Raw genomic sequence first — 12,534 nt, forward strand, 5'->3', positions numbered from 1 at the left:
CAAATTGCCCGGTTTTCTTTCCCCCTACGTTCATCCCCTGTCAGATTAAACACAGAGTCACAACACCAATGGATTTGGCTGAAGTCTTTCACCCTTTTACCCCACACGCTGTTAGCAAAGCCTGTCTTTCCAAGAGACCAAAGCTGCTGTCACTGCACGGGACTTCTCTATCAATCTCTGCCTTTCAGCTGGCAATCAGAGCGCACTCAACAAATAACAAGGAATTAATCCTACCACTTCTGTGATGGGCAGAAGAAAGCATGTCCGCGAGGTGCAGACGGATACGCTTGAAACACGGGACAGTCAAGTCACACAGTAAATAGCTGCAGACTGAGAACTAAGAAGCTCCTGGACACTTTCCTCTCTGCTCAGAGCAGCGGAGAACCCCATTTAATGGCTTGAGCTTCTGAAGCTGTTAATTAGCTCAAGTTATTCATCCTGAAGGCAATGGAGAGTTGGGTGTTTATTCAATGGGAGCAGCATTAGGTCCATTATTAGCAGCTCAAAACACCACAGAATGGGTCAGTTTTTTACAACCGACCACATCTTGCTTCACCAACTGACAAAGTACTAGAGCGAGAATAAGTCCCACTTTTCTCAAGAGCCCCCCTTTTTTTGCAATTTAACTTGCCACTGATTTTCATTTTACTGCTATTGGGATGTTCCACGGGCTGCTCTCGGCTTCCACTCTCTAGCTGAGAGCCACTGCTGTTTGCAGGAAGCAGAGCTCTAGCAGAGCAGCGCCTGGAAAGTCCCGCTGGCAGGACCAGCTCCGTGCCTTGCAGGACGGAGAGGGCCTCCCACAGCCCATCAACACAAAGCAGAGAAGGCACCATCCCTGATCAAGCTGCTGTTGGCATGTAGCTCTCAGCGCTGGGCAGCGGTAATGAAGGGAGTGCATCTACCCGTGGGGGCAAGTGGGAGAACGATCTGCATGATGAACTTGAGCGGTATCAGGAGGGAGGAAAGCAGCAGGTAGCTCGGGCTGCTGAACAGCAGCATTTTGGGGCAAGGATAGAAGCAGAACCCTTTAAAGTGCTGAGGAAGCTCCTCGAGGGGGAGTTCCTGGGGGCCTCATGTATCTGACAAGGCAGCGGGGGTTTAGGGGACGGCAGTCATCTGCAGGAGTACCTGTTCTTAAGGTACTGCACTAAGGATAGGTGCAACAATCATTTTGTGGCCCTGATTTGTCCTGCTGTGCTCAAGCTCTAGACTATATTGTGGCGATTTCCTGTGGTACCTTGAAATACTATGTTGAAGGGGATATTTTAATACTTAAAAACAGCTAAGTGCCAGTGACAGAACCCCCCCAAGAGGGCAGCATCAAGACCATTATAATCAGCTAAAAATCCAAGAGTCTCTTCCCTAAATCTGTGTCCTCAAAACATCAATCCATTTGAGAAGTAGTTTAACTTGGAAGGAAAACACAACATAGCAATCTCAGTAATACAACATTTAAAGTCTTTTCCAAGGAGGAAACACTCCATGAAGCTGCATCTGAGAAGAGGAAACCCTACCCATGAGCAAAGTGAACTGACAGCCCTACAGGTACCCAGGATCAGAATTCCCATTTTTTAATTTGGTGCTCCACATAAATTCTGCTGTAGTTTTCCCACATAGGCAGTGGGATACTGAGCGCTCTGCAGTGTTGCACACTGGCAGCATCAGGGCAGTCACCCTGGACAGCTGAAGCTCTCCTGGCTGCACCTGATCTCTGATACTTCTCATTTACAAAGCATCAGGGATTGCGCAGCGTAAGGGAGGCTGGGGTGCCATGGATTCCCTCTCGGGCTGAATTCAGCCCACAGCCACAGCTCTCCCTTACGTCACTCTCCGTTTCACTGGGATCACCCAAGAAGAGCTCTTATGAGGCAGGTAGCAAAAGGTCAGCCTGAACAACCAAGATCCCAGGGCTACGATTTAGGGCTTTAATTCTCCTGTTACCACACCAACAGTTAGAAGGAGGAGAAAACTAAATCCTCAGCCCCCTCTTTAGTTCTTTTTCAAAGGCTCCCAGCTCTTAAGTGCCACACACACACCTAAGGGTAGTTAGGGCATGTTCTTCAGAATGGTTTCCCTAATGGCAATCCATCAGCACGTAATTAGCCAAGGCCCAGGCAAGGGCTGCAGGGCCTTATTTTCTACTCTTTTCAATATTCCCATTAACTCCCACCAGATTCTGCGCCAGCAGGGCCAGGATCCGCGCTCCCCCATCCACGGCAGGGAGCATGGGGTCAGCCCGCACAGCTCCCTGCGGCGGGTGCAGAGGGACCTGCAGGAGCCCTACTCTTGGGGGCTTTTCCTTTTGTATTTGCACCGTACCTATCCCAGCAGATCCTGGTCCATGGCTGAATGTCTCAGCCTGGATGCAGGAACTATTGATACGTACAATAAAAATGAAGTAAAGCCCCACATTATTACAATGGGTTTGCAAACGAGCTCCGATCTTGCAAAAAAACCAATTAAAATATTAATGTGGCATGAATCATCCCACAAGAGAACTACTTGTGTGCATAGAGTTGTCCTCAGTGAAACCCACAACAGGGTTTGCGGGATCAAAGCTTACGTGTACATGGGCATGTTGCCCTCTATTGGCTGGTCACCGAGCATAAGGCTATTTCCATCCCTTCGGATAGCAAAGATCTGCAGGAAGGGTGACCCGTGGCAGCCTCCCTTTTGGATCTGCAGCCTCAATTCGAACCCCACAGCACATGTGGTATTTAGAGACAAAAAGGAATCCCTTCTTGTTTATACTTGTCACCAAGGATGCTGTTACAATTCTGATTTTGCTTTGATTTGTTAAAAACAAAAATCCTAGTGCTTCCCAGTTTTTGCTTTGGATACAGATGTTGGTTATCGCCCTTCAAGCCTTAGTGCAGATTCCCACCAAATGGCCTTCAGGCTGAGACGGGGGTTGCAGGATGGGCTTGGTTTGCTAGCCGATGGCAGCCGACAGCGAGGTTCTGTTAAAACCTGCTAGAAAAATGTGGAAAACAGTATATTGAGCTTGTTGAACTGGGGTGGCCTTTGTATTGGTTGGTGAATCCCCGGTAGGGAAAAGGAAAAAAAAGAAAAACCAAACCAAAAAACCCCACCTTCTATAAGATGCAAAGATTTTGTAAAAACAGAAGTGCTGATTTGCCTCAAGGATTACAGTAAATCTGTTGCCTTAAAATCCCTAGGGAGGTTCAGTAATTTCATTAGTGGAGAGAGAGGGGAAAAAAAAGAAAAGTTTGCGTACACTGCCAAAATCTGCCCTGAGCCCTGCTGCGGCAGCAGCACGGCTCCCATTGAACCGAGGCTGCAGTGAGAGCGTGCCGAGGAAAGCCTGGCTTGCCGCTACCCCCTGCCTCCCCAAGCTGGTTTTGCCATGCCTTCCTACTGCTTCAGCCAGCGTGCAGAAGTAATGAGCATCCCACAGCAAAGGCGAAGAAGAGCACTTTAAAAGGCTGCAGGTGCAGGTGGCTTTGCCTTCTTGATGTGTCAAACTAGCATGCAGCCACCAGCAATGGGGATCCCACTTTTTAAAGTGCAACACTAAGGCAAACCCTTGAAGCCGAAGCCTAATCCGCTTACTCACTGTGCAGGTCTCATGGAGCTTTTCAGCCTACTTGCAGAGTAAAACATCCTCATAGTGAGCCCTGGTAGCCAGCTCTGCCTCCTCGTAACACCACCAGTGTGTTATGATAATGAAGTGCCTTTCATTCATGGATCTCAAAGCACTTTTTAAATGTAATGAATTACGGTTTATGAGCTTATTCTAAGCATGGCAAATTAAAATAAACAGAGATGAAAAATTGTAAAGGTTTTTCTGAACAATAAAATCGACAAAGACATTTTTTTTCCTCCAGGGAATTAAATTATCCTTCTGTCCCTCACGCCAAAAAAAAAAAAAAAGAAGAAAAAAGTTGCTCAGACTTTTATCTTTCCTCATCACACTGTAATCACTTCTCTTCAGCCTCATTTCCCCCCCAGCTTTTTATTCAAAGAACTGAAGCAGCCTTTGCTCTGCCTTGAAATTTTATTTAAAAAAAAAAGGCGGGGGGGAAGGAATGGATGAAGGGGAAAAATTCCCTTTTCCTGACTAATACTAATAATACAGGTCAAAATGTCAGTCTATCTACAATTAAATGGAAAACAAAAAAGGTTTTCCCTTTTTCCCATGGTACAATGGCACTGGAATATAAATTACCGATGAAGATGAAATAATACTTCAAAGCACATGGGGAAAGGCAGCACAACGTTTACAAAGTATTTTCAACCGCAGGATGAAACATTGAAGACAACGGTAACCAATGGACTTCAGGGGGTGTCGGTGAATAGTCTAAAACTAGCATGCGGTAGGATTTTAGGTCCCTATAGTCTATGACCCCATGATATGCTTTGTTTAACAAGGGCAGCTGCAGTTATCAACAGATGTTTCAGCAATAAATAATTGGTATCATCTCAGAAAAGATCCATCTACCTGGGGAGAGGGCATAATGCTGCAAACACTGCTCCACTATTACAGCCACATTAATCTCCCATCTAGCCAGGTCTCTCAGGGAGTTTGCTGCAGGTGTTTATCCTGGGAGAGAGCAGACAAACGCTCCAAAGTTAGAGCGCTGCACGGGGATTGTAAAGGAGGTCAACCTCTGCCATAAATTTCTGTCTAAGGCCACACACACCAAAGAGAAAAAGAAAATAAATACCCAAGAAGCAGCCGCTCCCCACCCCCCCCCAAGCAAATTCAGGATCCCTGCAACGTGGGATGCTGGCGAGGGGATGCTGGGGCTGACACCTCCCAGCCCTGCAAGTTGGCTTTTCTGAGCTTCTCATTGCTCAGTGCTATTCAAAGTAATCGTCGTCCTCAAACAAAACTTGCTGGCCTTACTTGGGCAGGGCTCTCTCTGAAGCAGGTGAAATCTCCTGGTCACTTCAGACTTAACAGCAGTTTTGCAGCTGGGATTTCAGCGGGGCCAGACCTTCCTGCCCCAAACTCCAGATTTTCAAGCCGGACTGCCCCTTCCCATGAGGAATGGGACTGTGTTCACTTCAGACATGCACCACAGTAAGCAAAAAAAAACCCCAAAACCTCACAAACCTCATCTCTTACTTTACGTCTGTCCTGCCAAAGGGATGCTCATTAGCCTACATATTACATTTACCATTGAAAAGGGAGTCCTCTATTTGTTACAAGTCACATCTGACATGCCTCCAAGAAAATCAGAAAAGCAAAAAGCAATCCACATTTCTTGCCGCTTTCTAATCTTTAAGCTCAAACTCATCACCTTACAGGATGGGATCCCCAAGCACCACTTGGATCCTGCAACTCCTTACACAGCCAAGCATCCTTTACTCACAGGAGAAGTCACATTAAATTCTTGCCTTTCCTGCCTAGGTTTTGGCCAGCTTTTGTCCTCAAAGGGATCCTGTCAAGGAATTTTCTTGAAAAAAGAAAAGCAGGTGATGAATTGTGCAAGCCCTACTAAAGTGAGTAATCCTCATTGCCTCCTAGCAGTGTTGAATTAAACAAGGCACAGCATTCTTTTCAAATTCACGGTTTTTTTAAAACTTTATGTAAACATTCAGCATTTTAGTTTTATTATAATGCCAGTTCTTCAGGAAAGAGGTAAACGATACCTTAGTGGAAACAGAAACAGAACTGCCCTGTGAAACCAGAGGAATGGACAAAGCAAGTGCCCAAACTAGCATGGGCTGAGCACGAAAGTGAGCAGAAATAGCATAAATGCAGTCCAAGTCATCACTGCATGTTTCAACAAACGAGGTTGCTGTTCTGCAAGGTGCTCAATGCATGGACAATCCCTCTATACCTCTGGGATCACTTCTAGACAAGGCAGAGCCAGTGCCCTCCACTCTGCAATGTCTTTGTCATTACTATCTAGGCACTTTTTTCCTTGCACAGCAGCAGCCAAACGCCTGGACACACTCAGAACTTTATCACTCAAATCCATTTTATCTTCCCTGCACTGGGAGAGCACATAAAACTGCAGGTACCAACAAGACCTCAAACCAACAGCCTTGCGTAGTGTTGCACACCCATCTGCCGCGAGCTATGTAGCCAACAGACCAGAAGCCTAACCTCGAGGCAGAGCTCCCACTGATCTCACAACCTTGGCTTGGTTGCAGTGGGAGCAGAGGGCAGGACTTTCCTTCCTTTGGAAGATGCAGTGGTGACATGGAGATGAGCTGTCTCACAAGGAGGAGGAAACTGTGATTCACACATGTTGCTTCATAGCAACTTCAATGAAAAAAATTGGAAACTATATGTCGCTTCTGGGTCCCTCTCTTGTCTGAGGACCGAAACAAATAAAAGTCACATCTCTACTTTGGCCCTTTGGCCTTTGTGAGCAGCCCCATCCCACCACAAACTCGCTCACCTCTGCTCACCAAGCAGTTCCTCACCTGCTGCTGCCACCGTGCAGAAAAACAAGCCCCTGAACCCACAGACGATACTACCTCCCAGGGCTCTGCGTACCCTCAAGCACCTCAGCGGGATGTTTTATGCAACAGGTGTGTGGAACTTCATACCAGCAAATCGAGGAGCCTCGCGCTGATCATATCTTGCAGGTTTGTTTTGTCTTCTGGGCCGAGGTCTTGTTTGTATTGCCACTTCTCCGGCACAAAGGGCCACTTCATTTCCTTTGCCTCCTCCAGAAGGGTCCTCAAGTCCTCAGGAAGCAAAGCTGAAAAGGTCAAAGAGCAGGTAAAAATATTGCAGTGGGTTCAGCCGCAACACTTACGACAGAGCACCTACCCTGCAAAAAGCATACCTCCCCTCCCTCTAGGACCTTCCCCCAGTTGCTACCAGCTCTTAGCTCTAGCCACCAGCCTCACTGGGAGGGAAGGCAAGCTTGCCTGTCATCCGTTACCCTTGGCTGCTCTGCCCTCCAGGTAAATGGGAGCCATCAGCCATTAAAAAGGCTTTTAGCAGGAAGTCACACTGGCTGATGGCTGGCTGGGCATGAAGAGCTACTCCAAGAGAGACAGGAGGAAACCTGAGGAGAGGACTCCTGGCAGAGCAAACAGGGCCAACAGCACAGAAGACCTGTCCCCCTTGCTCAGGGCTTGCTGGTGACAGCGGCAGAGACAGCTTGAAAAGCCACATCCAAACTAGGAGACAAACCCGGACCATATAAAGCAATTAGACAAAGATCTAAAGGGATATAATGAATAACAAGCATATGCTCTTGAAAATAATTATTTGACTGATAATTCAGTAAAAAAAAAGTTGTTGGTCTGAGCTACCCAACCTGCTCTCAAAGCAGCAGCCGTACACTACAGGACACACTTTCCCTCAGCACAAGAGAGCTCACTGCCATAGCAAGACACAAGGGTTTAAGCCACGTGCCTGGGAACCGCTATCAACATGGCAGTGCCCACGGATGCACGGCAGATACCAGCTGAAGCCTTGCTATGAGATTCCCTGTTTGAAGCTGATGCATCTTCTTTGAAGCCTGCTTAGCCAAGTAATTCACACTAGCTGAGGAGCTGGCCTGAGCTCCTGCATTCCTCTTGCAGTTTGCAACAGAAGTTAAAAAGAAGTTAAGAGGAGAAGGTGCCCTTGGTCCAGGTATGCTCCTACCCAGGCACGGCCAGCACAGAGCTGCACGGAAACCCCAGTCCTCACACCTTTCACCCGAGGGTTTCCAAACCCTACCCAAAGTACAGCTTCCCTCCCAATTGGAAAGGCCAAGCACAAAGGAGTCAAAAGACAGATTTTTTTTTTTTTTTTTTTTTTTTTGGATGAGGGCAAAGTACTCCCATGCCTGGCCCCTGATCCTCCAGCGACGTGCCAGAGCTTGCAAGGCAAGAGTGCAGTTTGGCCCATGCTCATGCCCCACTCCCTCCCCGGGCTGGCCCTTCGCCTCCCGTATAACCACTGGCTTTGGTCGGATCTCCAACCTGACCCGACTAAGGATGCAACTGCTAGTAGGAGCACACAGCTAGAGATCTGGGCTTGGATTTGTCCCTTCTTTTCAGCTGCAGCCCACATTTTAATTTTCCTTGAAACAGGGGTGAAGCTGCAGCCTGAGTGTGCTGTGCTGTGCTAACCACTCGGCCAGGCAGACTCTCTGGCCAATAAAAGTGGATTAACAAGGATTATTGACCAGATGGGGTTAATGGTGATCATCAGCTGCAGATCTAGCCCCTTCTGGCCATTAATCCCTAGAAAAAATCCTGCTCAGAGACCACCATTGCTTTAACGAGGCAATGCAATAAATGTATTACTACATATTTTTTAATTAATCCTTTACGGATGACTGTAGAAAATGCACTACATAAAAAGTCTATTTCACGCTCGTATTACAGTGCATTCACCAGTACGTTTTTCCGTGGAAGAAGTGGGAAGTCAGATATTTAGGGCCCTTTTTCCAAAAAGTCACCTTTAAAAAGGTATCACTTTTTCCAACTCATGTTTTGTCACTTGTTGCTGCAGCGCTGGACACACTTCCCATTACACATCCCAGCTTCACGCGCAGCCACGTTTCCCTGCCCTTCTGAAGCGGTGTCTGGAGGGGCTCAGCCCTCCACGCCGTGGCAAGGCGGCCAAGCGGCAGAGCCGGAGGGGAGAGGAGGTCGTGCTTCCACCCTCACACCTCTCGCTGCAAAATCAGTGCAGGAGCAGGGATATCCATCTCATCACAAGGAACACAAAATGACGGACAGAGGGTTTTGTCCCCCTGTCCAGAAGGCGGAAGACCGAGCTTCCCAAAATCTTTTCCAAAGCAAGATGGCGGGGGCCTGAAGGCAGTCACAGCAAGCACATGTTTCCCCATATGATCCCATAGGACCAACATTTTGGGGAGGGATCTAGAGAAAGAGAAATAGGATGCTTACACAGACAGCCCTTCTGCCTCCTCCTCTACCTTCTTCTTCTGTCTTTCTCACACAAACTCACGCTTACTTAAATAACGCTAAAACAGGAAAAAATAATAGTGTCAGCAACTATGAAAATAATCAGTGGGATAACGTGGATGTTGGTATTCTCTCTAAAGCATAAAGGTGTTCTGCTGTCCTCCTGTTCCTGTTTTCCATGTTATCCTTAATTAAACCTTAATCCTCCTCATACTTGATGCACTAAAGAACAAAGAATACGGCCAAATTCTTTAATATTGAACTTTGATTTTTAAAGAGGCATCTTCAGCAGTCACTACTGCCGAGCTGGTTAGAAAAGGAAACCAGGGTAACATTTTCAGAAGGATTTGGCAATCTAGGAGCCTTCAGTCATCTTTGGGGTTGGACATTTGTGTAAGCCTAGCAGGATACCACTTCAAGCCTCCCTGTGACGTCTAGTTGTCACCGCGTGCAAATAAACACAATTAGCGTGTTAATGACAATAAAATGATGTTGTATCGCAACAACATCCACTAGAACCACACCAACTAGTTGGGGAGCTCGTGTGAACAGTCCCGCAGCTTTCAGCTAAAATCCAACTCCCAGGACAAGAGTTTACTCTTGTAACAGATAGCTGTTCTCACCTCAGGTAATATAAATTCATTAATTAATGAAGGCTGAACTGGCACAGAAGTTGATTGGAATGATTTCTAGCCTAAAAAGAAATAAAAAAAGCAATTCAGACCCATCTAACACCCATTCTGCACCCTCAACTAAAGCAAGATAAGGATGCGCTCCTCCTTTCCCCTCTCCTCCCCATTTATATGTATTTGGCTTTCAGTTCCTCCTGCGCCTGGTCCGAGAAAGCTGGGGCGAACAAAGGCAGCCCCGGGAGGAGTGGGGGGCGAAGAAAACCCCTCCGCCTCTGCGCTGGGAGGGTCCCCCTGAAGCCGAGAGCTGCCGACCTGCGAGGCCCTGCCTTCCCCAGGCAGAAAGCCCCAGCAGTTATTAATGTCGCTGTCACCACCCCACTGCTGGGTATTTTTCTTTCAGCTGATGGGAACACGGTCCTCGGAAAAGCCCAAGCATCACTTCAGGCTCTGATCGCCCATTTCCTGAAGCAGTTTACCTGAAGGACCATGTCTAATCGTGTGATTATAAGGGCACTGATTTACCTTATCTGGAACTAAACTGATTATTTCTCATACTTTGTGGTATTTAATAGCAGAAAAGGAGGGAGGAGGATGAGGGGAAAAAAGCGCTACCTGATTAGGAGTTCAAGAGCCTATTCTAAAGAGCCATAATAAAACTTAAAAGAATTTGTGATGAGGAAACAAAGTACCCTTTGTTGAAAACAAAAAAAGAAGAGAAAAATCTTCCAGTATCCATAACAGAAACCTATATGCCACCCTCCACCGCAAACAGACTTAGGTGCTTCACAAAAAGGCAGCTGACCTCCCAGCAAGAACAAGGATGGTCAGAAAAACATATTCTCAACGGCTCTGCACTCCAAGACAAACAAAGGATTTTAAAGATCAAATTAACATTACGGCTGAGTCATTCATGCAAAGCAAAACTAAACATTATTAACACTAAACTGGAAAATGGACAGTACTGCAGATGTGTCATGCAAAGGAAAATCTGCACATAAATAGATCTTCTGCGGTTTTTTGCTAATGCCTTTGTTTTTCCCCCCAGAAATTCCACCTTCATCCTTTACTATATTCTTCTGTACTTGCCGAAGCTATTTTCCTGTGTGGCAGAAAGGAGTACATAACCTCCCTACCCTGTACTGAAAAGGTGTAATTCAAACAAGTTCAGTAATTCAAACGTAGCTTTTATTTCATTAGTAAAAAAGCTGTAGCAATGAAGTTACATAGCCCTCTGAAAGTCTGAACCCAGAGAAAACTGAACCAAGTCTATTACATCCTTTCATGATTGACAAGAACTGGAGTTCCACTGGAATTAAGAAATAATAAATTTTTTTTACAAACCACTCTCAAAGCACCACGGCAATACCAAAATAAATGCTGGTTTCCAGCTGGTAATGCCAGCATTAAAACAAATGAAGAACCTTTCTGTTACAGCTCTCGCTAAATACTGCTTCCTTTGCTGGTTATTTATTCCAACCATTAGCCGGCATGGATTTTCCTTTCAAGAGGGATATTGCAAGTTTTTTTTCTTTGGACACCACTTATAGAGGTCACACACATTTTACAAGATAAAGATTTAGGCAATGAGCTCTTTAATATATTGGGAGAAGCTGACAAACAGAAAAGGCCCTCCCCCAGTTCCTATGAAAGGAGAGGAAATATGTGCCCTTATTCAGAAGTTGCATCCTTTTTTTTCTTTCTTTTTTTTTTAATAACTGAAATTTATGTGCATCAGCAAACTTTTGGGCATTGTTCTTCTCAAACTAAACTGTTCCTTACAGCCTCATGTTTACTGAAGCCTAAAATTAGAACTGACAGCAATTCACTGCAACAAAGTGGACTTCTTTCCCTGCCTGCCTGTAGCCCGTATCCCATTCATGGCCTCAAAATCCAGGCATCTCTGGACACTCATCTGCCAGGAGAAGAAAAATAGGGCAGGGCTGAGGACCAGCGGCTGCTGCCGTGGTCCTGCCGCCTCTGCTGGGGACCTCACCTTGGCACCGCTGGTATTCTCGCTCGTCTTCCTCGCCCGTGTCAGCCTTTGCCGACAGGAGCGCGTCCAGAGCTTGCTTGCACTCCTGCAGCAGCATGGCCACGGCGTTTTGATTATTCATGAAGGCTGATCCCACTCGGCTGTGAATTGGGTGTCCCCGGGTGCACAGTGATCAATTACTTAAGAGAAGACACGGATTCTAAATGAAAAGGATCCCTTCAAGGCTGAGGTACCTGGTGAACAAAGGAGGGAGAAAATGATTAACTAAAGTATCATCAATTATCTGAAAGGCTCAAGCAGGGAGAAATAATAGAGGAAATACATGAAAATACATGACAGCCTCGGAGGACTTTATTAGAGGAGTGTGTGAAATTACTGCAGGGTCTCGGTGACAAACTGTGCGAGGCGAACATCTCCGAGGTGCCAGGGAGAAAAGACGGGCTCTTCAATGGAGCTGTGAAACCCCAAGCAGGGAAGTGACTAGCCAGGCTGTGCCGAAGCCCTTTGCACCTGGGAGGCTCAGGCTGTCGCATACTGTTAGCCAGGATTGAATGGCAGAGCCGTGCACGCTCTGAACTCGTGGAGGATGCTGCGTGCATTTACCAGACCACGGGGGCCGTCTCTTTTACCCTGGGGCACAGGAGCACATTGCTCTCTCACCTCCTCTCACGCTAGCCCAGCTCCTGCCACGTAACACAGCATCCTACCACGGTTTGGTTGAGGTAGCGGAGCAAAATCCATCTTTGAAAGAGCCTGCCAGAATCAAAAGTCTTTTTGCTGATGCTGCAGCATGCAGCAGGAGCTCACCTAGCACAAAACCACAGGCCTGCAGGACGAGCGCTGGAGTTGATCACAGCTTCACCAGCTCTGTGACAGACAGAAAGGACTGGGGCTTTTGACCATCTTAACAAACACACACAAGGCTTCTTTTTGTCACAGTTGGGTCTCCCACAATCAGACCAGCTCTCAGGAGCCTTTCCAAACCTGATAACCCCTCCTTCCCACCTCCCGCACCGATGCCATCCCTCCACCTTCCCAGGCTGCCCACCT

The 12,534-nt window shown here is 46.9% G+C and overlaps 1 protein-coding gene across 1 annotated transcript in view; it reads right to left on the reverse strand.

Annotated features, from left to right (window-relative positions):
• ALPK1 (alpha kinase 1) overlaps positions 1 to 11,605 on the reverse strand; it is a 30,289-nt gene extending 18,684 nt beyond the window's left edge. Inside the window, exons 1-2 of the mRNA XM_050896191.1 lie at positions 11,485 to 11,605; positions 6,532 to 6,686 (exon numbers count right to left, since the gene is read on the reverse strand). Coding sequence (XP_050752148.1) covers positions 6,532 to 6,686; positions 11,485 to 11,605 — 276 coding nt within the window. The remainder of the gene's footprint in view (positions 1 to 6,531; positions 6,687 to 11,484) is intronic.
• Positions 11,606 to 12,534: the final 929 nt, after the last annotated feature.

This window comes from Gymnogyps californianus, chromosome 4 (assembly GCF_018139145.2).
Source record: "Gymnogyps californianus isolate 813 chromosome 4, ASM1813914v2, whole genome shotgun sequence".
Lineage (NCBI taxonomy): Eukaryota > Metazoa > Chordata > Aves > Accipitriformes > Cathartidae > Gymnogyps > Gymnogyps californianus.